Source organism: Strix uralensis, chromosome 12 (genome assembly GCF_047716275.1).
Source record: "Strix uralensis isolate ZFMK-TIS-50842 chromosome 12, bStrUra1, whole genome shotgun sequence".
In the NCBI taxonomy this organism is placed as follows: Eukaryota; Metazoa; Chordata; class Aves; order Strigiformes; family Strigidae; genus Strix; species Strix uralensis.
In genome coordinates, this window is record NC_133983.1 from 12,712,439 (window position 1) to 12,739,103 (window position 26,665).

At 38.4% G+C, this 26,665-nt stretch overlaps 2 protein-coding genes across 10 annotated transcripts in view; one reads left to right on the forward strand and one right to left on the reverse strand.

The window, feature by feature from the left end:
- The window catches only part of DPY19L3 (dpy-19 like C-mannosyltransferase 3), a 38,825-nt gene extending 35,138 nt beyond the window's left edge, over positions 1–3,687 (forward strand). For 3 of the 9 annotated variants that reach the window (XM_074882030.1, XM_074882031.1, XM_074882037.1), the window contains one exon: positions 120–3,687. In XM_074882030.1, coding sequence (XP_074738131.1) covers positions 120–281 — 162 coding nt within the window. In that variant the 3' untranslated portion in view covers positions 282–3,687. The remainder of the gene's footprint in view (positions 1–119) is intronic. The other 6 variants (XR_012630601.1, XM_074882032.1, XM_074882034.1 and 3 more) reach the window with 6 other exon arrangements.
- A 2,244-nt stretch (positions 3,688–5,931) lies between these two features.
- The window catches only part of LOC141948630 (neural-cadherin-like), a 66,812-nt gene continuing 46,078 nt past the window's right edge, over positions 5,932–26,665 (reverse strand). Inside the window, exons 20-32 of the mRNA XM_074881340.1 lie at positions 26,097–26,281; positions 25,664–25,893; positions 22,199–22,476; positions 21,120–21,334; positions 19,984–20,111; positions 19,258–19,385; positions 16,921–17,044; positions 16,186–16,366; positions 15,137–15,303; positions 14,136–14,400; positions 12,194–12,374; positions 10,979–11,223; positions 5,932–8,304 (exon numbers count right to left, since the gene is read on the reverse strand). Of these exons, the coding sequence (XP_074737441.1) occupies positions 8,126–8,304; positions 10,979–11,223; positions 12,194–12,374; positions 14,136–14,400; positions 15,137–15,303; positions 16,186–16,366; positions 16,921–17,044; positions 19,258–19,385; positions 19,984–20,111; positions 21,120–21,334; positions 22,199–22,476; positions 25,664–25,893; positions 26,097–26,281 (2,506 nt within the window). The 3' untranslated portion in view covers positions 5,932–8,125. The remainder of the gene's footprint in view (positions 8,305–10,978; positions 11,224–12,193; positions 12,375–14,135; positions 14,401–15,136; positions 15,304–16,185; positions 16,367–16,920; positions 17,045–19,257; positions 19,386–19,983; positions 20,112–21,119; positions 21,335–22,198; positions 22,477–25,663; positions 25,894–26,096; positions 26,282–26,665) is intronic.

A 26,665-nucleotide genomic window follows, 5' to 3' on the forward strand; every position in this document is an offset into this window, starting at 1 on the left:
CTGTTAACAAATCTGGCCACCCTGACCCTCTGAACATATTGCTGAGGTTGTTTTTAGCTTCTTGTTCTTCCCTAGAAACATCTAAAGATATTTCACAAATACGTTCAATTTCATTACAGATCATGGATGGTTTGGGAGAGAATGAACCTGATTTGAAACCTTCGCTGTATCCTCGCTTCTGTGAGGAAATTAAAAAAAATCTGCCTTCTTATACAATACACTTCACTAGAGTGTTTCAAAACAAAACATTCCATGTTTACAAACTTGCTAAGCATAAATAATGTTTCCAACCATGGCTTCAAGTTCAGTATTTTAATGCTAGGACCCACATTAGCAAATGCAGAATTTTACAAACATGTTACATTTGTAAGACATTTTGCATTGATGGTATCTTGTTTAATTACTGTGATTCTTATTTTTTTTTAGGCAGTTTAGTTTTGATAACATTCTCGATGTTGCCAAAATTTTCAGATTCATAAATAAATGCTAGCAGGAACCATTTTGATTATGAAGTCTGACGTTCTGAATACCTAGGATATAATTGTTTTCCAGTTTTAACTGACTGGAAGACACACAAAATGAGCAGCCTGCATGACCACTACAGAATAGCTAGCCTATGAAGTTCTGCTTAGCAGTTTCATTTTTACTATAAAAAGATAGAAATTCAATGAAAGCAGACCTGCTGCTCCTATACTGAGTAGGCATTATCTTTGTAAATCCTGAAAATGGTCACAAAAATTAAGTTTTGTCTTACAGTGTGATCCTCTTTGACAGATCCTTGTGCTCTTTCAGTGCCTCTTTTTTGAATTCTTTGGGAATGTATGCGGATATGAGTTTCCAAGCTTGTGAGTGCGATTTCAGAATCAGTGAGTGCAGATTGCAAACCAAGTTTGAAGGGTAAAACTTTAATCATTGTCCAGCATTTTTAGTGATACAGAAACATACTGTTTTATAACATTAAGCATTTAATGATGGAGTGTTACATATTTCTAATGAGAAAGGTTGGAGCATGCTTGATACCTGTTGCATGTTTGTATCCTCATAAAATGCTCAGAACAAACAAAAATCCAAATTTCTCAGCTTGGATTCTCACAACACTATTTTCTGTATTTGCTTTCTGAACTACAGGGGATTGTTTTCTCCCCACGTGAATTCCAGTAGGATACCAAAATTGAACACTGCCAACCTTACAAAAGAAACATTCATCTCTAAAATCAGCAGGAAACTTAGGTATTTAAAGTATTTTCAGGTATTAGAGCTTTGCTTTATGTTATTTCAGACACAAAGCTATATATTTTAGCAGAAAATCATTGTGTCCTTGCTCTTTATCCTAAAAAATAGGCTTCAGTTATTTTAAATTGACTTGGAAGATTAAGTGAAGACAGGCCTCAATCCTGAGAATTTTGTGATTTGTTTGTACCCTTTGTCTTTTTACCAGCTAGAACTTTGTGAATTGTATTGACTTTCTAAATGCTCTGTAGATAACACATGACTTCTGTGTTTTAGCACCGCTTTGGTTTTATATTGAAATTAGAGATTAAATCTGATTGAAAGTCTAACAGTACTCTCCAACTTTAATTAGACATCCACTAGGATCATTTGTTTCTTATGAAAAACAGAATTGTAATAATCAAGTGCCTCTAGGCCAATGTTGAATTAACATTTGAACACCTATAAGAGTGTCTGTGGCCTGTGCAAATAACTCAGTTATAATAATTACCACTGCAATTAATTTCTAATGATGGGAAACTTAAAGTGCTACTGATAGCAAACTCCACATTTAATTTAATCAAGATGTGTAATGAGATTAGCTTTAGCAACTGAGCTGTGTTCCAATTCCAAACAGTTTAAATGTTTCCCCTTTTCGGTTGTACTAAGATAAATTACTGAAGAGATGGAGATAGTTATGTCAGATGCTCAAACTATTTTATATTCAGTAAATACTCATTAGACAATGTTCAACATCTTTCTGCACTTCCACGCTAACAGAAAAGGAAAGTGTGCTTTAATCAGACTGTATTTAAATCAAACATTGACAGTAGCTGGGTTGTTAAACTGAGCAACTGAAACTCCTGAGTAATTTCTAGCCTGTATCCCTTAATGAGGTTGGAGACCACTGCAGTTTAACATAATACAATAATAAAACATTTTAATCAGTATTAAAACTTTAATTAGGCCTGTAATGATGCATGCCTTTTCTTGCTGAAAGCATGGGTCAGTGAATTCCTCAATGAGTGCCTTACAGTAATTGAAAACAAGCACATGTAAGGTAAAGTATGTCTAGGCTGTATTGTCTTACTTGAAAATGTGGTTGTATCTTTCTTTAAAGGTGCAGTAACTTTCCTCTGACTGAAATGAGAGACTCCAAGAGCCAGTGGTACCCTAGCATTTTCAGAATTTACTTGTAGGTAACAGCTGACACTAAGAAGTCCTGACCGTAACAGTAATTAGTTTTAAATAGACTTTTCTCTATTAAAAATACAGTCTCTAATCTTACTGAAGGAGAAATTTAACCTTTTCATAGAAACTACCAAGTGCAAATATTTTTGTTTTGTTTCTGTTTGATTTTAAAAAACAAAAGAGACACCAAGCTAAGTTGGGTCTTGGGAAAGCATAAAACCCAGGGGCTGTTATGATCCAGAACCACCACAGTGACACAGATTCTTCTTGCAACACAAACATCCCCCAAAGTAGCACACAAGAAATTTGAAGTTTCAGATACGAAGTATTTTGGAGATTGCTTAACTCTTGCAGTTCAGTCTTTAAAGCCTAGGTAGCTTGTGACACTTTTAAACAATTCTAACGGTTCCTGTATCAGAAAGATCTAATATTAAAGGAAAGGGCATGTTTCAGTGACTGTGTAGTACAGTATTCAGAAGATCAATCTCCTTAAAACAGTAAAACAGAAAATGCCAAGGAACAAAATCACTTACCAGCTCAGAGGAAAGCAGCACACACCTCAGCACAGCCCTTGGAGAGGGGAGCAGCTGCTTCTCTGCCCCTCATTTAAAGGCTTGGCCTGAGCAAAGCAGGCTGGGGCAGGTGAGCCATCGGGGCTGGCTGAGGCACGGGGCTCTGGGGCAGGTGGTGGAAAGGGCTGTGTGGGCTCTTCCTAGCCATGGGGTGCAGGAGTCTGGGAAGCCTAGGAGGTAGGCAGTGGTTTAACTGTCTGGTAATTATTCTCTACTTCCCGTGTCTTGCTATAATTTACATTCACTGCATTAAAAATGTGCAATTTTTTCTTAAATAACTTCACCTGTTCCTGGGCTACATCATCCTGATGCACCTGATTTCCAAGCAGTTGCTGTGGCATCACTGTTTCATTTATGACCGGCCCCCAGGAGCAGCCCTCCTGGCAATGCATTTACTGCAGTCCTACAAATAACTAGCACTGGGAACGGCACCATCATGACTTCTTGTCTATGTTACCTCTTGTCTGCAAGGACCTTTAAGCTGTGCATTATCAGTGGAACTGTGGTATGAACTACTTTTTTTAGATCGCAGAGACAAAATGTTATCAAGTAGCTGGAACGTTTTTAGGGGAGAAAAGCCTTTGAGATCCACAAGTGTATTTTCAATTCTTGTTTCAATGTCTGCCAGTGAGATCTAACATAGTTATTTTATAATATGTTGTTGTAAAGAGACGTAATGACTATTGTATACTAAATAAATTGTGTAATTTGAAAATCACTTTTTTGGGTTTTATGTTGGGATGGATTGAGAAGGGTGCAGTTAGGGAATCAGCTTTGTTTCGGTCCATACGGAGGAAAGCAAAGTATTTCTCAAGCAGGAAGTTTTGCTTTTTCTCAAGCTTGTTACATTGCATGTATCACTGACTTTTTGAAATTTTTTTGTGTTCTAACAGCTTGCTGGACTTCCTTTCTCTGTTACAAGGTGAAGGTCTATCAGCCATGATTTTCAGCACTTATCACCCAACACACTTTAACTTTAGCAGGGTCACTGGACTGAGGCAGTCACTCCATTTACGTCAATATAATTTGCTTTGACCAGTGGGGGGATCTGCTTGTTTCCCCATTGCAGCTCAAGCTTTAGTATTCCTACTCAATGAAAAGAACCATGCATTCTTTGGGAGAGAAAAATTACACGTATCAAGTCCTTTATTTGAATTGGGATGTCCTGATATAGGTAAGTTTTTGTAAGTCTAGGTGTTCTGGTGGCTGGTACTAGCCAGTAGGTCAGACTTAAGGACAATCAGCTTTCGTACAGCTTGGCTACATGTCATATGCTTGGAATGTTATTTTAAAAGAGGAGAAACACAAAGATTAATGTAGTTGAGAGGCAGACAGATTAAATACTAATATCCACATGATTATTTAAATTTCAAACCTTTACAAGTATTTTATACTAAATAAAATGTTCTTATTACATGTTTAAAGTCTGTAAAGAACGTGGAAGAAGATTAATAAAAGTACCAGATTACTGATAATCCCACTACCTAGGGACCCAATGATTTAATTCAATTTTTTTTCTTCCCTCCTTCACCCATTGCAAAGCTTCCTGTTGTCAAGCCAGCTGGTCCTGTTCTTGGGTGATGTCAGTGCTGCACCGTGATAAGCTTTTTTGTAGGGGTACTGAAATATCTGTACGTCAGTGTAAATGCAGAACAAGCGAAGCTACGATTTCAGAAATTGCACAGTGATTAAAAGAGCAGCATGCAAATTAAAACAGATAAATTAAGTGGACTAATCAGTAATCCCTAGAAAGAGGAAAACTAGGTTTTAATAGGGCATGACAGCTGCACATGAGTATGTCCTACTACTGAGATTGTATCTACACAAGTTCCTACAATAGTTTTAAAATGTTTTCTGCCCTTTTGTTTTCTATAGTATATTCTGTAAAATGTATGGCTACCTGCAGTTACACAGGCAGCTCTGTGGTTCTGGCTGTTCCTGTTACTAATGTTTGTTTACACATCAGTGCCATAGCTGCGCTGGGGGAAGCAGCAGTAGAAGAGCAGCAACTTCAGGTTGGCTTCCAAGTTGCCCGTTTGGGAACGTAATGGGAGTCGTCTGGACCTCGGCAGCTCTGCAGCTGTGCCCGCGCCGCCCAGGCACCAAGCTCCAGGACTGGCTGCGGGCTTGCTTCCACCCTCCCCCAGCGTCAGGGACAGAGTAAGAGCTTCCACAAACAGGACCGAGACCTCCGTATCACAGAAGACTCTGCAGTTGGGTTATTTGGGCACATTCTGGGGAAGGCGAGAGAGTGATGTTTTTTCCCAGGTGCTCAGTAATGGGTTTAACTGCGACGCGTTTAGAGTGAAGCACCACTGCTCCTCTCAACCTGGTATTCATATGGGAATGCGTTAGGATCAGAGGCTGGGGAGGAAAAGGAAGGAAAATAACTGGGGTGTTTGGAGATGTATTAGTGTCCTGCAGTTTGTCCTGCCCATCAAGCCTGGAGCTCTTTTGACCGTCTACCTCCTGTACCGGTACACGTGTCCTGTCGCACACTGTGAGCATTAAGGATCACAGGGCCTGTCCTACATGCCAGCTGCTTCTCGGCGCTGAAAATCCCAGAGTAGGGAATAAGCCTACGGGTAACACCACTTGAGTAGTTCTACTGAATGTAAAGTTAAGGATTTCTTCCTTCTTTGACTAATTGTCTGTGGCAAAAACCACAGCCATGCTATATGCAAAAAAGGACTTGCAGATCTGAGAAAGTACCAGTCCGTGGCCCCAGCCAGCCCCAGCCTGCAGGGAAACTCAAAAATGGTAAAACGTGTCTTTTGAGTGTGTAACTAGAGCTTGAGTCCACACATCAGTTAGAATCAACTGCAGCTTCCCTCAGCCTTTCAGCCAGAACAGCGTGCGTGACTCATCTGGAGAAGTATCTGATCAAAGCTGAGTGAGAAATAGTTCAATAGAGTCCAAGCTTTAGTCTACCTTCAAAATATGCAAGGAAGAGACATCATACACAGAAGGCTTATTTATTATTTATACAGTGCCTTAGCCACACATGACACTTCACAGGCAAATAAGGACAATCCTTGCCCCAAGGAGCTTACAAGCTAAATTAGATTAAAACCAGCCAGAATGACAGTACATCCACAGTTATGGAAAGAACACAAGGTATGCAGACCAAATTACTGCTGTTTGGGGAAGGAATAGATTTTTGTGCATAATACATATTTACTTCATTTTCCATATCCTTTTTGTAAGTGCTATGATCACAAAATACAGAAGCTGACATACCTGACCTGTGAACACTGCAAGATGTTTTAGCCTGTGTTTCCTCACAGGTAGATGTATCAGTAAAATTACAAGATCACAGACTGTATCAATGGGTAAAAACGACATTTAGCTTTTCCACAGGAAAATGCCACATCATCTGCAGTGTGTACCCACTGGTTAACTGTGTGCTCAAGATTTTCCAGTGTGTCACAAATGCACATAAGAACAAGATACTGTGTGAACATTTCTCATTTTGGAAACGTGCAAATTAATCTAGCCTGTGGACTGCACTGACCTTTTTCATTTTTTTTTTAAGATATGTTAAAAATAAAAAGCCAGACCTCCCAAAACAAGCTACTGATGCAACTGTAAGCAAAGAAGCTTTAATGTCTTTTACAATATATTGTTCCATGCTTTGTTTTAATGAAACAAATTATCTTAGAACCTATATGATAGATTCATATTATCAGCTGATAATATATACAATTTACATATTATATTAAGAAACAGCACAGAATAAGGTGGTGTTCTTGCTGCACTTTGCTCCATTTATATAGACAAGTCTCAATTTAAAAAAAAAAAAAAAATCAAAATTTTATGGAGCCTTCTCTCTTCCAAATATTGTCAAGTTTAAAAGTCCAGAATACTAGCTGGACATTAAATGGTCTGAAAAAGGGACTGACAATCAAAAGCATAATATTCCACCCCCCGCAACCCCTGTTAGTTTTCCCCTGTGCTTCTCTGTCCCCAGTTGATTATGATTTTCCACTAAGATGTATCTGAGGGAGGCCTGTATTATTATGTGCTGTCATTCATGGGTTTTGGAAAATCTGGGTGTAAAATTACAATGTACTGCAGAGGAAGTTAATCTGATTAAGGAAAACAGGATTTATGCATACAGCTGTCTATGTTATCACAGGGAAAATGTCCCTGTGTTTATTATGTTCACACTAATTCATCAAGAAATTAAGGATACTCTACAAGTAAGAATATTTTCTCAGATGACCGTGTAAAACGCTCTCTATATTTTATAACTAAAAATTCTTGGAGATATTTGGAATTTTGGGATGGGTCACATTTAATAATTTTTTTACGTCACTGGCTTTTTCTGATCCATTACATTAGTGCCAACTATTATTACCTCTGCAGAGTCACACCACCTTTTGAATCCATGAAATGAACAGTTTCAAAGGCAGCAATGAGTCCCTTACCATTTTTAAACATAGCACATGTCTGTGGGTCAGCAAATAATCTATTTAAATTACTCCTCTATATAATATCTGCAGTTTTCTTTCAAAGTTCTGTCTTAAACTGACACATAGAAACCCTTAAAACAACTATCAGAAATGACAGTAATATCTGGTTTGGGTATAATCCAGTCTACTGTAAGTATAAACACAACTTGTGTTCACTAGTGTATTTCTCTCCAAAATAGGAAAATGCAGAAAGGTTCTTCCACAACCACCACGTGCTTTAGGGCTTAAGAGGAACAAATCTAGTACCTCACTTTCTTCACAAGTCAAGGCTGAGTAACTGCTGTTATGAACAGTCTCCAGAAAGAGACTGTCCATGAAGAACAGTTCACGGCAGGCTCAAGGCCTCAGTGCTACAGCAGTAATTACCACTGAGAACCTCAGCAGCTCCTGAGCCACGAAACCAAAAGTATCAGCTGTTAGTTCTTTACTGCTAAACTCCCTCTACAAGCATTTTTAAATATGCACATAGGAGCACTTGCTTTAAGTCAAATTAAAAATTGATAGGCACTTATCTCCACTTAAGAAACATGCACCCTTGTGTACATAACCTTGCAAATAATTCATCTACCAATTGCAGTAATGATTCAGCAGAACAAAGGCTAAGGTCCTCAGTTATAAAGGGAAAGCATCAAATAGATTTTCCTCAGCATAGTGAGCGCCACCAGTCCCCTCTTAACTCTAATGTAACACAGTGAGCTTTACTTGGTCTTTTTCCCCACCCCCTTCTTCACTGGAGTTGAGGATATTTTCTCTGATGTCACCCAAATCCTCATGATGCGCAGGTATGTGGTAAACTCTTCCCTTCAGATCTCTGTGAGTCTTCCAGCGAGCCCACATGAATACAGCACCAACCAGAGCTGTGTAAACACATGGGAGCAAAACAGAACGTCATTCAGAACCAAATAAAAATTTACATACAGAAGTGCTGCAGGATGGCTTAGACGGCCACCGCTCTGTGCCAGTACTGCAGCACCAGTCTGCAGTCAGAGCCAGCAAGGCTCTAGTTTTGTTTCTCAGCAAATGTTTGATTTTTGCACTCTTCAACAGACTTACAAGTGAACGTATCCACAGAAGAAAAGGCCTTTAAAGAGCATTTTAAAATAGCATTTAAAGTACAACTCTGAAGCTGTTGAAGAACTGACACCAGTGGTGTTCAGAGACGTATTTACTGTATTGAGTTAAACTTTGTAGGAGAAAATGTATACAAAAGGGTAGCACTTAGTAACAATGTGTTGACAGTAACAGATACAGATACACAGAAATGAAGCACAAGACAACACAAGACAAAAGAAATTACTCATACATTTTACCAGAAAAAAAAAAGGTGCATTTTGCCTTAGCATCTGTGAATTTAAACATTTTTCTCAAATGCTTAGGTGCATTTTACACACTGACAGTTGTAAAGCTTCAACATCAGATATGTAAATTATGTAAATAGAAACTTAAGTAAATAGAAACATTATGTAAATAGAAACTTGTGTACCACTGTTACCAACTCTATAAAAGTTGATAAAAGCTCATAGTAAGACCTCAAACCATTGGATACCATAACTAACAATGCAGTGAATTAAAGAGACTGGACTCTTACAGAATACCTACATGGCAGAGCAGCATCTAGATGAGCTGGGGACTGAACCTGGTGTACACGGAGGTCTATGCCCTTCACTGTGCTCTGCAGTTACACCCTTCAAGCCGAATCAATGCATTTAAGATGTATATTTATCTCCTCCTCCCTGCCCCCCCCCACCCCCAACAGAATGTATCGCACAGATTTTTACACATGTGGTAACATCTTGGTGGTCATTTTTTAGCTGAGCTGATTTTGAGATACTCAAGTCTTTTAATGTTCTACATCTCTCTTTTTCTTTTACTGTGACCGCTATTAGAAAGCCAATACTTAAAATGGATATAGCCCGTGTTCCAAGAGTGTAACAGGAGTGTAAACCAGAAGTACCCCACTGAAAATAATCTCTCTTCCATACAGGTACCAACACTGCAAGCTCCTGGCTGATCTTCTGCTCAAGATCGTACCATCCTGAGCTGTCATTAAGCAGTGCTGTCATTAAAAGCATTCTGTGAAGTTTCTTGCTTCTTTGAGCCACAGCATTAGTGTTAGGGCAGCTGCAGGTGCCAAACCATCACTGTCTTTAACTGAACAAAATGAGCTGAAGTCCCCTCCTGGCAGGGCGGGGTGCGGAGGGTTCCTGTGGTATTGAACCAGAACCAACGTGAAGTTCCACATTTGAATTGAAAAGATGTAATCAGATGTCAGAAAAGCAGCTGTCTAATCTATTGGAAATTTGTAAATTTATAATTGAAGTTACATGAATTAATCACTTTTAAGTGCATTAACACTTTCTAGAAGCTGTGTAAGAGAAAGGGCATCTGAAATCTTGAGAACAAGGAATTTTATTAAAAATTCTCCTAACAAAACCTACAGTTGTGTGATAACACCAATGTTAACCACAAATGCTAAAATTTTCACGATAATGCACGCCACTTGGTTAAAAACAACTGTTTCTTACTCATAATTTAGACCTGAAAGATTAGCAGGATTATTAGGTAAAAGTTGTTGTTTCTTCAGTTGAATTCAGTCAAGCACAGGCAGCAACACAAAGTCAGCTCACAATAAAACTGCTCTGACACAGCAAAAAACATTTCACATAAGGATCCGTTATCAACCTCAACTAACTGGGACTTGAAAAGCTGTGAAACCAGTTAGCTTCCCACATTATTTGCTGTTCACATTTGCATGGCAAACAGTATCTAGCAGAGTTGGGGAAAATGATGGTATTTCAGGTCGCTACACAGATGGATTCAAAACAGTCCATAATACACTTTCATACTTTTACTACAACTTCTGAATGAAACTTACATTAACACTGTACAAGCCATGAGAAAAATCCTACATCCTTACTCAGGCAAACTTTCATGAAATTTGAATAAACAAGAAGGACTCAAAGATGTGATCCTTCCTCACTAGTGAGATCCTTCTTTCTCTTTCCTCTTCTTTTTGAGATCCAGTACCTAAGCCTGAAAATGGTTGAGGAAGCCAAAAGCAGCTCTTAGGAGCTGTGACACAACTGGTAAAATGCAACTGACTGCTCCTGTCTGACCAAGTGTATTCCTACCCGGCAGTATACTTCTCCTAGACTGAAAAATCTGTGTCATGCTCAGTAGTATTTTAAACAATGCTTATCTGGTAGCAATTTCTGCTTTTGCTGTTCAATTGAATTTGCTTCCAATTACGCATCTGAACAATTCCTTAGCAATGAAGTGAAAATATGCAGAAAATAAAACTGCAAAAACTTTCCATCGCTCACAAACGTTGATTCACCTAGCAATATATGCACACGGGGATGAAAAGTAAGTTACTGATGGAGCTGAGACCATGGCAAAGAAGTGAGGGCAGAGTCAAGTCTCCATTAGGAAACTGAGTTTTTCAGCAGGAGGAAGAGATGACAACTGTTCAGGACAAGATGGATAAATGAGTTCACCAAAGGTAATACCAGATGTAGTTGACGTAACTACCTAACAGTGCCAAAAAGCAAATGCAGATGGCAAACATGGAACTAAAGCTCAGGCCTGTATCCTTGTGAAAGATCGCCAGTGTGATTTCACAGTTACGTCCAGTATAGCCATCAGGGCAGTGACACTGGAACGTGGTTGGTGACTGCGAGCTGCAGGTACCATAGTTACAGGGCCTTTTAGCACAGGCAGTGTAGACACACTGTCTACCAGTGGCATTCTCTGTGATCATGTGTCCTGGAGGGCAACTGAAAAGACAAAGGCAAAATGAAACCATTACACTTTGAGAAAAGTAGGCATGAAAGACAGCATTTAAGATTTAAAACAGTTCTTTGATGACACTCTATATACAGTTTCTGAAGTAGCTACTAGAAGTTACTCAGAATAATTACAGAATTACAGTCTTTTCTAATGCAGTCATACAACAATGAGCTCCACAGCTTTAAACCCAACATCTGGAGCTTTCAGAACTCGGGTAGTTCCACTGGCTTCTGCAAGATTACCCACATGAAAAATAGCTGGATTAGGGTCTGCAGATGTGTCTAGGCAGGACAAGTTATGCCTAGTGTTTCCATCACAGTGTATTTCCAGAAAAAAATACATTTCTACAAAACTCTGTTTGTGTGGAGAGTGGTAGTCAGTAATGCTTAAAATGTAAATTTTCACAGCACAACTAACTTGAATTAGTGTTGTCCTAATCTCAGCCCCAGGGCCACACAAGCACTCTGGCCTTAATGACTGGTGCTTCTAATGCAACTCGAGGGGCCTGTAAGGGACAGAGGTCACGGCATAAGACAGTATAAGAGGTCAGCCACTAACGAGTAAGCACACCTACATTGCACAGCACGAGCTTCGCAAGACAGCTAGCCACGCTACTGTTCCACTCCACCCCAGATAACATACTCTCTTTTCCAGAATGTTTACAAGCATTCCGGATTTGCTGCTATTCTTTAAACGTTTTCAATCGAGACAGGCAGCCGAAACTATTACAGAATCAACGGAGATACACTGATTTACACCAGCTAAGGGTAGCACCTAAAAGGACAGTGTTCTCAGAGTAACCTAGTGCCCATGCAGGCATCTAGCTTAGTGCTTCACTGTGGTTCAACTGATTTGATGAGACTGCCAGTGGCAGCCTTTCAAGCGGCACACTTCTTCAACATTCACCCTCTCCCACCTGAATCTGAAGGGTTTTGTGCTTTTCTTTTCACCAATTACCTGCATTCATGCATCATCCACAAATCAATACAAATAAATTCCTGGTTACACGGGTTATTCCTACAAGCCTCTGAAGAACAGCCTTCTTTGACGCCTTGGGCACTTAATACTGACACCAGCTCCTTCATGTGAGTGTCCAGAGGGATTCTGTAGTTATTAAATCTGACATCCTTCATACATCCTGAGGCAAGGCACAAAGAGACTGTTTTAAAAGCCATTCAGCAAGAATGATTTGAAGCAGCTGTAAGATTCAGCTGTTTGTTTAACAAAGGACCCAGGCTACTGAAGTTTAAATCTAGAACCGAATCTACCTAAACTTTCATAGCACTGTTCTCCACCTTTTGACTGAATTTGTTAAAGTTTTGAACATGATTCCCAGCGTCTTTCACAAGAACCAAGTGCTGCTGCAGGCTCCTATCTGCTTGCGTTCAAGACAGCAGAACACATACCCCTTCACTATGTTTTCAATAGAAAAGTCCTAATACTGTGGAAAATCTGTTATATTCTTCAATGTGTACCAGTATAAATTGTGTTTGGTTGATTTCTAGTTGTAGTTTACAGCTTAACTTTATAGAAGAGCAAACCACAAATAATGGTGACACAGCCTCGGGTCACTGATACGAATTTTGTACTGAAGATGTGTGACATTAATTTCGTATACACAAGATGCCTCAGCATAAAAGCATACACCTTGATGAATTAAGTACATTTTATAACTTCAAAGCCCTTAAAGTTTCAGCTGCTTAACAGCAACATTAATTGTCCTAATTAAAATGACCTTCATGTAACCATTTGACTTTAATCTATTTACTTGAAAACAAATACTATTACTCCCAGAAGTAAAAATTCAAAATACGGTCCCTAGTTTTCAGCATAAACCGTAGTTATTCTAGTGAAACAATAGAAAACAGTCTTTTTCTAAATAATTTGTGATATAATTATGTTGTAAGTTGTTATTCTATTCAATGCATATACATTTTATATGTTTTCTCCTCGCACTTTCGTGTTATTCACTGAAACACTTTTATCTAGTGAAAATATTATCACCTTGTTTCAAATGGATTTACTAGAATTTGGTTAACGAGGTGAAAGGCACGGGGGAGAGAGAGCTGACAGACAGATGCCAGGCACACTTAACCAAGTAATGGTGTGTGTCTTCCTTGTCAATATAGAAGACGTGCTGCATAACTGTGCATTGCTTAAACTGTGACTTTAGGAGAAGGGTGAGCTGCCAGCTGGGGACAGAGTAAAAAGCTGTTATGGATATCTTAACCTTACATTTCTCTATACTTCTCCCTTGTGTAACTATTAAATTTCCAAGCTGAAAACTGATTTGTTTTTTTAACAGACATCATGACTTCGTCCACTCAAAAATTTAAATTGTTAGCTCTAATTCAGTAAACAATTTCTAATTTTAGTTAATGCTTCAACTGAGTGACTGTAAAATCTGGTAATACAAAGGTAGCGCATAAAGGTAATAAACTAGAGTTTGCTGTGTGCTATGCAATGCACATATAAAATGGAAATATTCCCTTCAGCATAGGGATGGTTGTATTCGGTCAGTTGGGACAGCTGCCAAATGGACTGGACTGAACCCTGCAATGAACCACTTCAGTGTATCTAATGCAATGAGCCACCCACACTCCACCTGGGATAAGCTTGCGGAACTCCAGTTACAAATATTCTACATACAGTCTTGTGAAGAGGTTACCATCTTTGTTACAAGTCCAGTAGCTGACAGTATTTGCACATAATTCCCTGTTGTACCTTTTTTCTAGCGAGAACAGATTATTTGTCCCTTTTGCAAAGTGTCATGCAAGAAATCTGTTTACTTTGGGCTCTACATAAACAAGAAAGCTTCTCGCAATATGCCCATGTAGTACCAATAAACCTTCACTTTTACAGGTCCATATTCTGAACAGTGAGATCAAGAATTCCTCACCTTGAAAACTCTTGTTTTGATTGAATGGGTAAGTGTTTCCAAGGACCAAGCTGCTGGGGTCAATCACAATCTCTCTGTATATTCCTGGTGCTTTCAGAATTTCTCTCTTCCCACCTCCTTCATAAAGGCGTAGAGTAAATTCATTGCCATTTCTCTCCAGTGTGATATGATGCCATTCACCATTATCAATGTGGTAGGAGGGAAGGCTTACAGAATAGTCTCCATCACCCAGATTATACGAGACCACCAAGAATCCCCGAACAACCTTGCGAATAATTAACAAAGTAGTAAGAAAGAAAGGAAAAGTCATCACCTGACATTTTGTATTGACCTGTAACTTCAATCTTAAAGCATCTATTTAAATTTAGGGTATGTTTATACTGCACCTACAGTGTAATATAAAGGTACTTTGGGCACTACTGAGCTAGACAACCTAAATACTGGTAGCGGTGTACTCACAGCAGTATGTAATTCACTCAGAGGAATTTTACCCTGCAACTCTCTTGGGCAGATTTATGGGGTTCTTCAAATGGCCAAGAATCTGGTGCATCATCTCTACACTGACAGCTCAAACCAACCTGGCTGACTCATTCAGCGGTATGTATAAAATGTTGTTATTTTGAGAGTCTGACATCATTAGAACTGCTACAGGCACCTCTCTTGGCAGAGTCTGAACTATGCAGAATCGGCCACTCGTGATCACAGCTGAATAGGACACGAGGGTAGACACACCATTCATCCTATTCTGTAGAGCAAACTATACTTCACTGTAACTGGCAATAAATTCCCTTGAAATCCAATGGGATACCATGGTTTTGTAGTCAACATCTTAAGTGAAGGACCAGGTCTGTAAGCGTCCATAAAACAAATTCCAAAGCTTTTGTGCTTAGCATAAGGTTTTTGGTTCTATTTCCGACTCTTGAGCTAATGTTTCTCTGGGCTAACTATTCACTGGCATTGATTTAACTTTATGCTATCACTGCCTGGAATGCCTTGCTCACCTGCAGGGTGATGTGTTCACCCTTATTTCGAGACAGCATGCTCATGAGGACACTGTCAGGCTGCCGTGTCCTAATCATGGCTTCAAACAGCGTCCTACGGGCTGGGATGCTGACGGGAAGCTGATAGCGAATGTGACTTCCTGGGCCAAATGTATATTCTTTGGCAGCTAAAAAGACAGGATGAAGACCTTTAAACCATTTTGTAGAGAGAAGAAAATATTACTGTTTCCATTATTTTCATAATTAGGGTTGAAAGTAGAAGAAAAAATTGGCATGCACGGCATGGATCCATGAGACATAACTTGTCTTACGGGACATGTCCCTTTATCTATTTCCAGAACTTCCCCAGTCATTCTCCCACTTCATCTTCCTCCATAAAGAGGTGATCTCCCTCCTGACTTGATCCTGCTAATGCTTCCCCTTACAATGCTCACACAGTATGATAGCAGGAAAGCAGAAGCTCTGACCAAGACAGAAGAAGAGACTGCAGACAAAGTATTAAGTACCACAACCGATTTTCACAACCTATTTTATAGTTTTCTTTTTACTGCAAACTTTGGCTCCATGAGGGCTAAAGAAAAGATCCTACTATACCGAAAGGACAGATCCTTAGGCCAACAGAGTCTCCTCCAGACACCAACAGAGCAGTAACTTCCAATTCCTGTTGTGAAGTTCTAATTCTGCACAGTAAGTGGTACTGGCACACTCACATTTAAGTTTTAGGTTACTAGATATTTCTGAAAGTGTAAACAGATGCAAATTCAAAAAACTGTGATGAGAACAAATAATTCTGTTCACAATTCTTTTGTCATGCAGTCTCCATTACACAGTTATTGCACAAACACTTTCAGGACTAAAGAAATTACCTGATATTGAGAATGTAATTTCTCAAAGGAAATTAGAAAAGAAATTGTTAAAAATTGCAGAAAACTACACTGAAACATGGCTTTACACAATGTAAACATCAGAAACCACCTGCAAACATTTTAAGTTTTCTGTATTGTAAAATTTACTAGCCTATCATAACGTAACAGAAAAACAGACTTCACCTTTATCACATCGATAGCCATAGTAACCCGGCAAACAATGACAAGCAAATGAGCCCCAGTCTCCAAGACACCTCCCATGAATACCACAGGAAGAAGACCCCAGGGTCTCACAGCTCCCATCCATAAGTGTGCAGCCAGGGAAGCTATTCAGGGACTCTGCAGGAGCCTGAAGATCATATACCTTCAAGAGAAAATTGTACGACACTGAAATATTACTTAAGAAACACGTACGGTTCATTTTTAAACAGAAATAGCTATACCATATAACAGTCTGTTCTTCATCTGCATTGCTTAAGATGCTAAGTTTGCTTTTTGACATTCAGATTTATCAACTTATTTTGCCTTTGAATAAACTCAACTGACTATGAAAGGAGAAAAACACTAGTACTTCCGAACAAAGCAGACAGCTGGCATAAATATACCATTATACAAATGCCATTCAGAAGTTCCCCGAATGTGCAAAGAAGCTTGGAAGACAGCTGCATGAAGTAGGGGATAAACAAAGGCACAGTTTCTAGCTCACAAATACATCTGTTTGTAATTGAGAAGTAATTTTTCAAGGTAGCTATTTTAATTATGACAGAAAAATACAGAATTTTCTTGTATTTTACACTCACACATACAGGCATTGAACAGGTTAATGGAAGTCAAAGTTTCAGGTATAATGCAAATCTCCCAAAAATTGAATAAAGAAGTTTATTCCTTTGCTAAAGCGAAATGTTACACTTCTCTTACCTGAGTATCCAAGACGAAATTGCGCAAACAACCAGAAAAGTGTTTGTGTAGCAACTGTGGATAAGAATATGGTAATGATTCTTTTACACCACCCAGCTGTAGAACATGGTTCACATTCAAATACCTTTAAAAAAAATATATGAATAATAAAAACAGACGTGAATTTACCTTCAAACATGAGCATTATATAATAAGGCAGATAAACATCTACACTGCATTTCCAATTAATAGAGGCTTTATAAAATAACAAAAGAATACAAGTATTTAATCATCTTCTTTCTCTGAAATACAGTCAGTAAGCAGAAGCTGGCCCTTTAAAATAAAGGGTAATTTATTTTTTTAAAATGACCATGAAGTCTATTGGGAGTTTAACTGTGGGACATTATTCCAATTCAGGTATGTTTGTGTACAAGTCAGGAACAGCTGTGATATTTTAGACCCCATGTTCTCCTTCAACTGCTTCTGTGTATGCACATTCATCCTATGCTGTAGGAATACTATAAAACTGTTTTGTGTATGATAAAGGCCAGAAACCTGAAAGTTGGGTCAATGTGGTCTGAAAGGTACGGTACAAATGTCCAGGCTCTGCAATGTCTCCCAATCATCTCTCTGAGCCAAAGAATTCCATTTCAGTCCTCACAGTTTCTTTTTCCCCGAGTTATCAACTCCAATTTTTGTTTTCATTTGTTCTTTTATTTTTCCCTTTTTTTGTGTGCTCTTTTCATGCCCAGGAGGGCTCCATGCATCTGCTGACAAGGCTTAATCCCAATGCTAATGAGCACACTTGCTGGGACTATATATTCCACAGCTCAAGTATCTTTATTAGTACAAAGGTTTCCCTAAAATATAACCTAAGTATTCCTCACTGTAACTTAAAGCCCTTTACAGAAGAGATTGTCTAAATCCTCTTTGTAGCATTCTTTTATATACACTGAGACTTATCATATCTCTCCTCAGCTTTCCCTTCTTTCAGTTAAGTGACCTCAATTCCTTCATTCTTAAGAGGTCTTATTCTCAAGGCAAGCTGATTACAGTCACTGCTCTTCTCTGGACTCTACCCAGTGGGTACACCACTATCCCACACTGTGGTGCACAAGTTGGACCCAGCACTCCAGCTGAGGCCCAGCAATGCTAACCAGCATGGAAGGATTATCTTCCATGTCTTAAGAGATGTACACATGTTGAGGCATTACTGTGTAGTGCTTGCCTTTTTCACATTAATGCAGCGTTGCTGACTCACTCACTTTCCGACTACCATCCATATCTTTTACAACTTTGCAGTTCTTCCCTTCTCTCTATTTGTGAGGGTGGTCATTTCTGCCTACATGCAGTACTTGGCCCTCTGTCATAGTAGAAAAATAACAGTGTAGTTCCAGGTCCTATTTTCAGTTTGCGGAGTTCATTTTTAATTCCAAGCCATGTCAACGTACTGGTCATTTCTCCCAGCTTGGTGTCATCAGCACAGGCAACAGGCATCAGTTCAAAGGACTGAATTATACTAAATCCAAACCCTTGAAGAATACAGCTGAACACATTCTTCTGCTTTGAATGTAATAACTGCTTTTTGAATAATATTTTCCATGTTTTTCAGTTTTAACTGAGGCTAAGGGCTGACTCAAGAGTAAAAGCAATTTAAACCACCAGAGTCATTATCACACCTTGGCTGTCTTACTTTGCTGGAAGACAAACACTGGTCGATTGTATGTCTCATTACGAGACACTGCAGCCCACAGTCAGGCACACTAGCACCAGCCTACTTTACTCAGCAGTTTAAAGAAGCACAGCAGGCTGAGAGCTGAACAGCTGAGGTATGGATAGAGGTGCACCCCTCTGACTCTGCCATAACAGCAGCCACCTTGGATCAACCAGAGACCCCGATGTGTTAATCTGCCTTAATACATTTGTCAAAGGTTGTCAGTAGGAGCCCTCAGCCTTACACCAATCAGATAGTAAGATTGGTTGAGGATCCAGAGTTATTGCCATTAAAAAGTCAACTGGCCTAATTTCATGAAGTTTTCAAGAACAGGCTTACAGTGACTTGATAAATCAAGTGGAGAAATCCTGTGGGTAAGGGTTGGTACACAGTAGCAACAAAAGCTGCTGTATTAACCACACAGTGTTCTGGGGTTGTCATTTAGTGTTGCAACACTACTCGAAGGAAGACTGGTTCCTTAAAATTTATTTAGCACTTTAAAGTCCAGACTTGACCCAGAAGGTCCTAGAGAAAAGCAAATGCTTTTATGCTCCTTATCATTAGTAACTTGGCTTCAATTTGGTAGGTAAAATGTTCAAAGGCCTTAGAATAAACTGTCTTTCAGTGAATCTCCAGAAATATACCTTGTTCTTCGTGGAACAGACCCAAAGACTTCACAATTTGTACGATTTTCAGTGGACAGCCATTTGTCTACTCCTTCTATCTCTGAAACAACAGCTGCACTGCAGTGATCCAAAATGAATCGAACATCCTACATGAAAAAATTAAGAATTTCTGTAAAATTCAGTAACAAGTTATATCGAAATTTCATCTTTTTCTTTTTGCATACCATCAAGCAAAAAGGGTTGGGTTTTTTTCCTGTTCTGTTTTCCATCTTGCAATAGCCAGTAAAGCCAAGATGGAACCATTTAACAAAAGCAGCCACTTAATTCTGCATTAAATTTATGCTTCTCGGTAGTTTAACTACTTTTACAAAAACTGTAACTGCATTTAAAAAGAAATATGTTTTTTGTGCATAGGTAATTGATTTCAATGTCCAAATATGTACACTGAATGTGCAAATTACAACTAAGCCTTTATGCACATTCCGCATGTACTGCAGAGCTTAAAAAACAGGGAAAAACGTTCCTCTGATTTCGGAATATGGATTACAGCATAGGTAGATTTGGAACTGACAATGCTGTCTTCCCAAAATTTGCATTATTCATCAAATCTACAAGCACAGTTAGAATAATACATATAATTACCCAGTTTATTTTTTCTACCCTCCTGGTTTCTGCACAGGGAAATGCTATTGGAAATATAAATAACCTGGTGCAGAAAAAAAAAAAAAAAATCAAGTAACTGACCTGACCATTGGTTCTGACTTCTAGTTGATGCCACTTTTTGTCTGCTACATTCAGGTGACTTGGAAACTGCAGCATCACAAAACTTGAGCCATGGCTCATCTTCAGCACAGGAATACCACTGGAGAGTTCTAACACAACATGAACAAGAAATTAAATTCAGCTACAAGAATCTTTCCATTTTGGATATGTTAGCAGTTAGGGAATGTACTGATTTAATGCTTATTGCTAGTCACATAAAGTGGGCTCCACTACAGAAATAACTAGAATTATATTCTATGACTTCTATTACAGAGAAATACTCATTCAATGTAGTATTTATTTTTATACTTTGGATCGTGCACACTTCGCTGTCAAAACACTGAAACTAATTCCTGATAATCAATCTGCAATTTTATAATTCTCTAAAACAATTAACACATGGAGGTTTTACTCCCTCCCATCTCCTACTCAAATTTACAAGTAACTGCAAAACAGGGCCAAAAAAGGTAAATGATTAACAATATCCAACAACATTACCTCTCAATTAATTAGGAAAACATAAAACGCCAACCATACTGTGCATCTTGTATATTAATTCACAAGAAATAAGCAGTAGTAACCTTTTAAATATGTGTCAACATAAAGTAATGAGTTCTACTTGTGTATAAATGTTCCTACAGTGGCACTCTGGGGCTGGATTCATCCATCAAATCATTGCCTGTTTAAAAAAAAAGCGCAAAAATGCCCCGAGACTGAAAGCAGTTTAAGTGGATTTCTTTTCTCACTAAACTAGATAAGAATGACATGCGACTAAGACTGCATTAATCATGTAATATTTATCTTCAAAGTACCTAAATTCTTTTATAGCACTACAGTTTTCCTAGGGGGATTATTTTTATATATATATATATCAATCTGTCTATTTTGCTTTCCCCTTGATTTCTACAACTCTGCAATGGACCTAAAGCCATAGGTGCAGCCTCAAAAATAGACATCAAAGAAGAAAGACCTGTTAGGAAATGTTTCAAAATATTTTCAAACCAGAAAATAAATAACTTCATAAAATGGAAAGAAATCACACTGTAACTACTACACTGTTCACAGGCAACCCATACACAGAAGACATTTAAGTTTTTCACACGCTTTTGCAGAAGTACCTATTGCAATGAAGTTTTCTGTACTCCCAGGTTCTGGATTTGATAAAGGACCACTATATAGTAAAAGTCCATCTGGAACCACAGTAATAAACTCTAGAGAGAGTGAGCTTTCAAAACAAGGCCTGATGGGAGGAAACCATGCATAACCATTTCCATGGAAACTGTGTTTAGTCTGCTGGCAGTCTGGTCCATGGAAGGAAGCAGGACAAAGACATCTGAAAGAACACACACAAAAAAATAGTCAAAATTCCCCAACGTTCAATTTCTTTTTTTAGTTTTACATGCAACAAATATAGCACTTAAATCACAGTAAAAAAATAGCAGTGAAGCAATAAAGATTTTGGCAGAGTCTCAGGGACGCTTGGCAATTATGAAAATACTTTAAGAGTATAAAGCATATTTATCCACTATATTATCTCCACCAAAAAAAGTATTTTTGAGGCCATGTTTTGAGAACTTATTTCCCTAAATAATTAACATAGAACACCAAACATCAATTGGTCAATTTATTACAGAGAAAATTCAGGGAGGTTAATTCCTAGATAGAATAAACCAGTATAATTTCACTAAAGGAATACTGGTGCATGCCAGGTGATGCTACAATAAAGCAAGTTTCCTATCTAATGTTTTCTAAGTTCCTTATTACCCATTGTTTAAAATACATTTCACTCCTCCTACATGCCTGCTGCTACCACTGATATTTACCTTTATTATTACTCCTCTGGAAAAGAAAAAAAAAAAAACAAAACAGAGCACTCCTCCCATTCCTTCATACTGAATTAGGTGCTCTTAAAAAATGACACGTGTTAATTGTACCACTGTTTTTTCCCCAGAGTTTTCTTTCTTTCTCACACGGACTATTTCCACCACTTTCAGCACTACAGCACCATTACTGGGCCGTTAGTAAAGACGCTGTTGTCGTTCGGTTTACATTCCAGTGTACTCATGGGGTTTTTGTTTCTCCTTCAGTCAGAAGTACATCTATGAGTTTTTTAGACCTCTATCTTGTAAGCTCCACTTAACACTTTAAAAATAGAAGAAAAAAAAAGTAAGAGAATCTGCAATACAAGTTTCCTCACCTGTAGCCATTCAAAGTGTCAATACACATCCCACCATTGAGACAAGGGCTTTGAGGGTAGGAGGAACACGACTGATGGACTCGGTCCCTAGCTGAACAGGTGCAGACTGCGTTGACGGTGGTTGTTACCGAGACAAATGACACACTTCCAGTATCCATCACGGTTGGGATATCGCTCACGGCGAGGTAGTTTGTACACCCGTTGCCCTCACTACAATTTGCGCTCCTACATTCATCTACATCGATCTGTGAAATGTTCAATTGTAAAGCTGACTGGATCTAAGAGAAAACACAGTTTAACACATCACCAGTGACGTCTTAATGAATGCTTTTACTTACTCCTTAATTTCTGAAAAATCTAAGTCATCACAGACTTAATGGAATGCTTTAGTTTCTTGAGTATTAATTAGTAACATCCCTGACTATATACAGGCAAGCAAAATAATTTGACAAATACTGGAAAAATTTGAAAAAATTTACAGTAGCAGTATTTCCTAAAACTTAATCATTGACATGACTGACTGTGCACATGTTACATCTGTCCTGGCCTAACATGATTTCCAAGGGCCAAAGGTCTGAGAGCAGTGATACTCCACCTTCTGAGCTGTGTCATCTGCCTCACACTTCTCTGCACTCTGACAGCAACAGGCATGTTTTAGCTCAAGCCAGGATAAAAATTCTCCCCTGCGAGTTATACCCAGATTTTATTTCTTACTTTTGCTCGCACATAAGGCTACAGACACAGAAAAATGCAGGGCTGAGCTGCATTCAATAATAACGTCCACAGACAGCAGCCTGACAAGACAACTCCATAGCCATTAGAATTCAGTCCATTGATATGTGCCCCATAAACTTGGATGTAATGTCAAACTGTTTGAAACAAAATACAGTCAACTCAGCATACTGGATACTGTATTCCATTCTACATTAATCTTTGGTAGTTCATTGCTTTTATCATTAATTGGGGTTGCACCTGAAAGCCCAAATACTCAAATAAAGACAAGAGCCTCACTGTGTATACAGGTCTTGTAACACAGTAATAGTGTCTCAGCAGTTTGCAACTTCTAATCCAAACAGACCAAAGAAGTAGCAGAAAGCACAAATAAGGGAAGCAAGCTGCTCACAATAAGCCTGAGAAGAGTAACGGGGCTGCCATTGTTTCAGACCTTTTGTACTTCAGCCAGTAACCTACGCACTGGACTAAGTTATCACAAAGTTTGTTCCCTGGCACAACAGATTTCTTCCTTCTACTTGTTTGGGGATTTTGCACAGGTGCCTATAAAGCTTCAGAATTTGATTTGTATTTGGTGATTCAAATACATTAAAATGATGTGCATTTAGTGCTCATATCTCAATACAAGAGACCTCATACTCTCACAGTGGTATACACTGAGCTATACAAAAGTAAAATTAACAAGTAGATCAGATTTAGACTCTCTTCATTTATACATTTAATACGTATTTTTTCAAGTGATAGAATGTATGACAAATGTATTAAAAACAAGCTTTGAAAAGATCAAAACAAATACATAAATACTAAAGCACTTCTATTTTTCTTCACTTGTGCAGTCATCTCAATTCACCACTCTAAGAACTTTGACCTTTATAATCAATTGTCCATATATCTTCAAATATTATAACATGTATTGAAAAACATGTCCCCAAAGGCATAAAATATACTTTATAATGACGTGATGCATCCTGTCAATGCAGTTTCGTGTCTGCTGCCCACATTGATCACCATTAGTGGAGAGTCTATAATGCACATTCGGACAGCTATGTAATACTGTTATGGAAAAACATAGTGTACATAAACAACCTTGGGTCCTTTACAGTATTAGGATGGATTATTTTTCTGCTAAATAAAAATAGTTGTTGTAAAGCTATATCCCAAGGAGCTAATGCAAACATATTATTTATTTGGCAATTCAATGAATAATTCCAGTGCTAATTACTTATTTTCTATATTTATAGTTGAACACATGTACAAAAACTACTGGAGAAATTCTCCAGTTATGATTGGTTTTCTGTAAACTATTGGTGATCACTCACTAGAGCTACTCATTAAATATTGAAAGGTGATATATAATTAATACAAACATATTTTTTCATTAAAATATATGAAGCAATCCCCTCGTTACCACTTTGATGAATTCACCTGCCATATACTATGGCACAGAATATTTGAAATCAATGCAATTTTCTATATTATTGTTCAGTAATTCAATAAATATGCAAAAGAAGCAGGCGTTATGCTTCATGAAGACTGTCCGTCTCTGGTATTTCCTACTTGGTCACTCTGAAGAGACCACACAACTATTCAAGATACAGTCAGATGTAGGCAGGTGGTAAGTTAAGATATTCCTGTTTGGTTCCCAGAATCAGGCAGACCCCACTTGTATTCACACAAATGGAAAGTGCTGTTTTCTCTTCAGGAAAAATCCTCTGTAAAATGTACCATGTATTAAACCCAAATATGCCCTCATAGCCACAAATTACACGTCAGGAAGTGCTGCCTTGTCCAGGGCAAGTTACAAGACAAGCAGTGGCATTTTGCCTTTGTGCAAGGCAGCAGCTTTTGTGTCTATTCAGCAGCATCTCAAGGGCTTCTGCAAAGCCAAAATCTGGAAGACTACAGAAAATAAAAGTGGAGCCAAGACAGACTATGTCTGGATAACTGAGTTAGAGAGCATGCAGGATCTGGTAAGAGAGTAGAACAGTTAGGAAACACCAGGAAGGGGAAGAAAGCGTCTTAGATTCAAATACTATTTTCCCCTTCTAACAGTAAAAAAACAGTTGGGGGAGGCTGTCACTTAGTATTTAAAAATGTCCTTTGGTGCGTTAAATACTATCACAAAATTGGTTGTCTCCACCTCACTTATCTGTTGTAACTGCTCTTTACCCCCTGCATACTCCTAGCAAGATTTTTTCTACTGAGTGTCATCTCTTTGTACAGCAGAATCTCCATCTAGGTAGCATCAAGCCTCTACTGTGTCTAACCACACGCTGATGATCTGGGTATTTCCATCAGTATCTGGAGTGTCCACAAAGTTGCCATTTCCAAGACATTCTCAGTACTACAGTAGCACTTCTAGGCTTCTAGGGATTCTTCTGATTTCATATTCAACATTCTGATAGATTACACAATGAAACACTGACTGGAGAAAACACAGGCAACTGTACCATAATGGGAATGGAGAACCATCTTTCTGCAACTAAACAGTGTTTATATTTACTGAACCAGAAGTTAGTACAACCACATAATAATTGTATGTATGGGACTAAGGAGAAAGGAGAAATCTTGAATTAAGCACTTGCTTGACAAGTGTTTTTTTTCCCCTGAGTGAAGCAAAAAAACCTTATCTGTAGATGTAGACAATCGTTCCACTGAGGTTTGGGATATATAGCCTGCAAACTCAGTATCTGGGTGAATTACACAGATGCATGATAACCCCAGAGAATATACCTCATTTTTAAATGCTGCCATCTCAGCATGCAGTTTCTCAGGTCTGTAATATGTCGAGCCATCATGGACTGCAAATCTTACATCTGTCTGTTTTCCATCAATGCTCATCACACTGAAGACAATGATATCACTAAGCTTAGCGGGTAACATTTTTGCTAGCAATTCCTTGAACTTGCCATGTCTTGTTTTGCCATGTTCATCTCTCCTTACGAACTCCTCTGCTGTGACATCTGAGTTTGGGATTCAAAAACAGATAAACATAAAATACTGGGGGACCACAGGTTAATTTCTCAATTTATTTCTTATTTAACAATACCAGAAAGTGCCCTACAGTGATAACTAAATCAATTATTGATACAATAATACCTATATCACATAATCATTCAGTTATAGAAGCAGGTGATCTGAACTCTCACCAGCAAATAAAACTAACCTGACAGACGCACACTGGCTGAGTTTTGTATAGCTTCATTTTCCAGCTCTTTGACATGGATTTGTACTGTAGATATAGTATCAGGACAAACTCCATCAGAAACTTTAACTTTTAAGTTGTATATTCCTTGAGGAGTGTTATCCACCATCATCAAAGAACCAGTCCTCTGATTTAATCTGAAAGACCTAGACATAAACCTTCAATTAGAAAACCTTAATAAATCAAAATTGAGCATTTACTTTATTTGTTAACATAATTCAAAAGGCCTTAAATGTTACTATGAAGGTTATAGTATCAAAATTTAGGGGAATTCACAAACAACCTCAGAAAAGCACCAGAAACCCCTTAATTCAGAAACTACAATCTGCAGAGTTTATAAAAAAATGTTTCTACCACTCCCAAATCCCCAGACTTTCCCAAACTTGAATAAAAGCAGTGTGCAGTTGAACCACAGGGTTCAACACAGTCATCGTGCACAGGTCTATGAGATAATAGAAACTGACAAAACCACACAAAGTTATTCCAGATTCTTGTTTATCCATCTGGAAAAGGATAAGGTCTGTATGAAA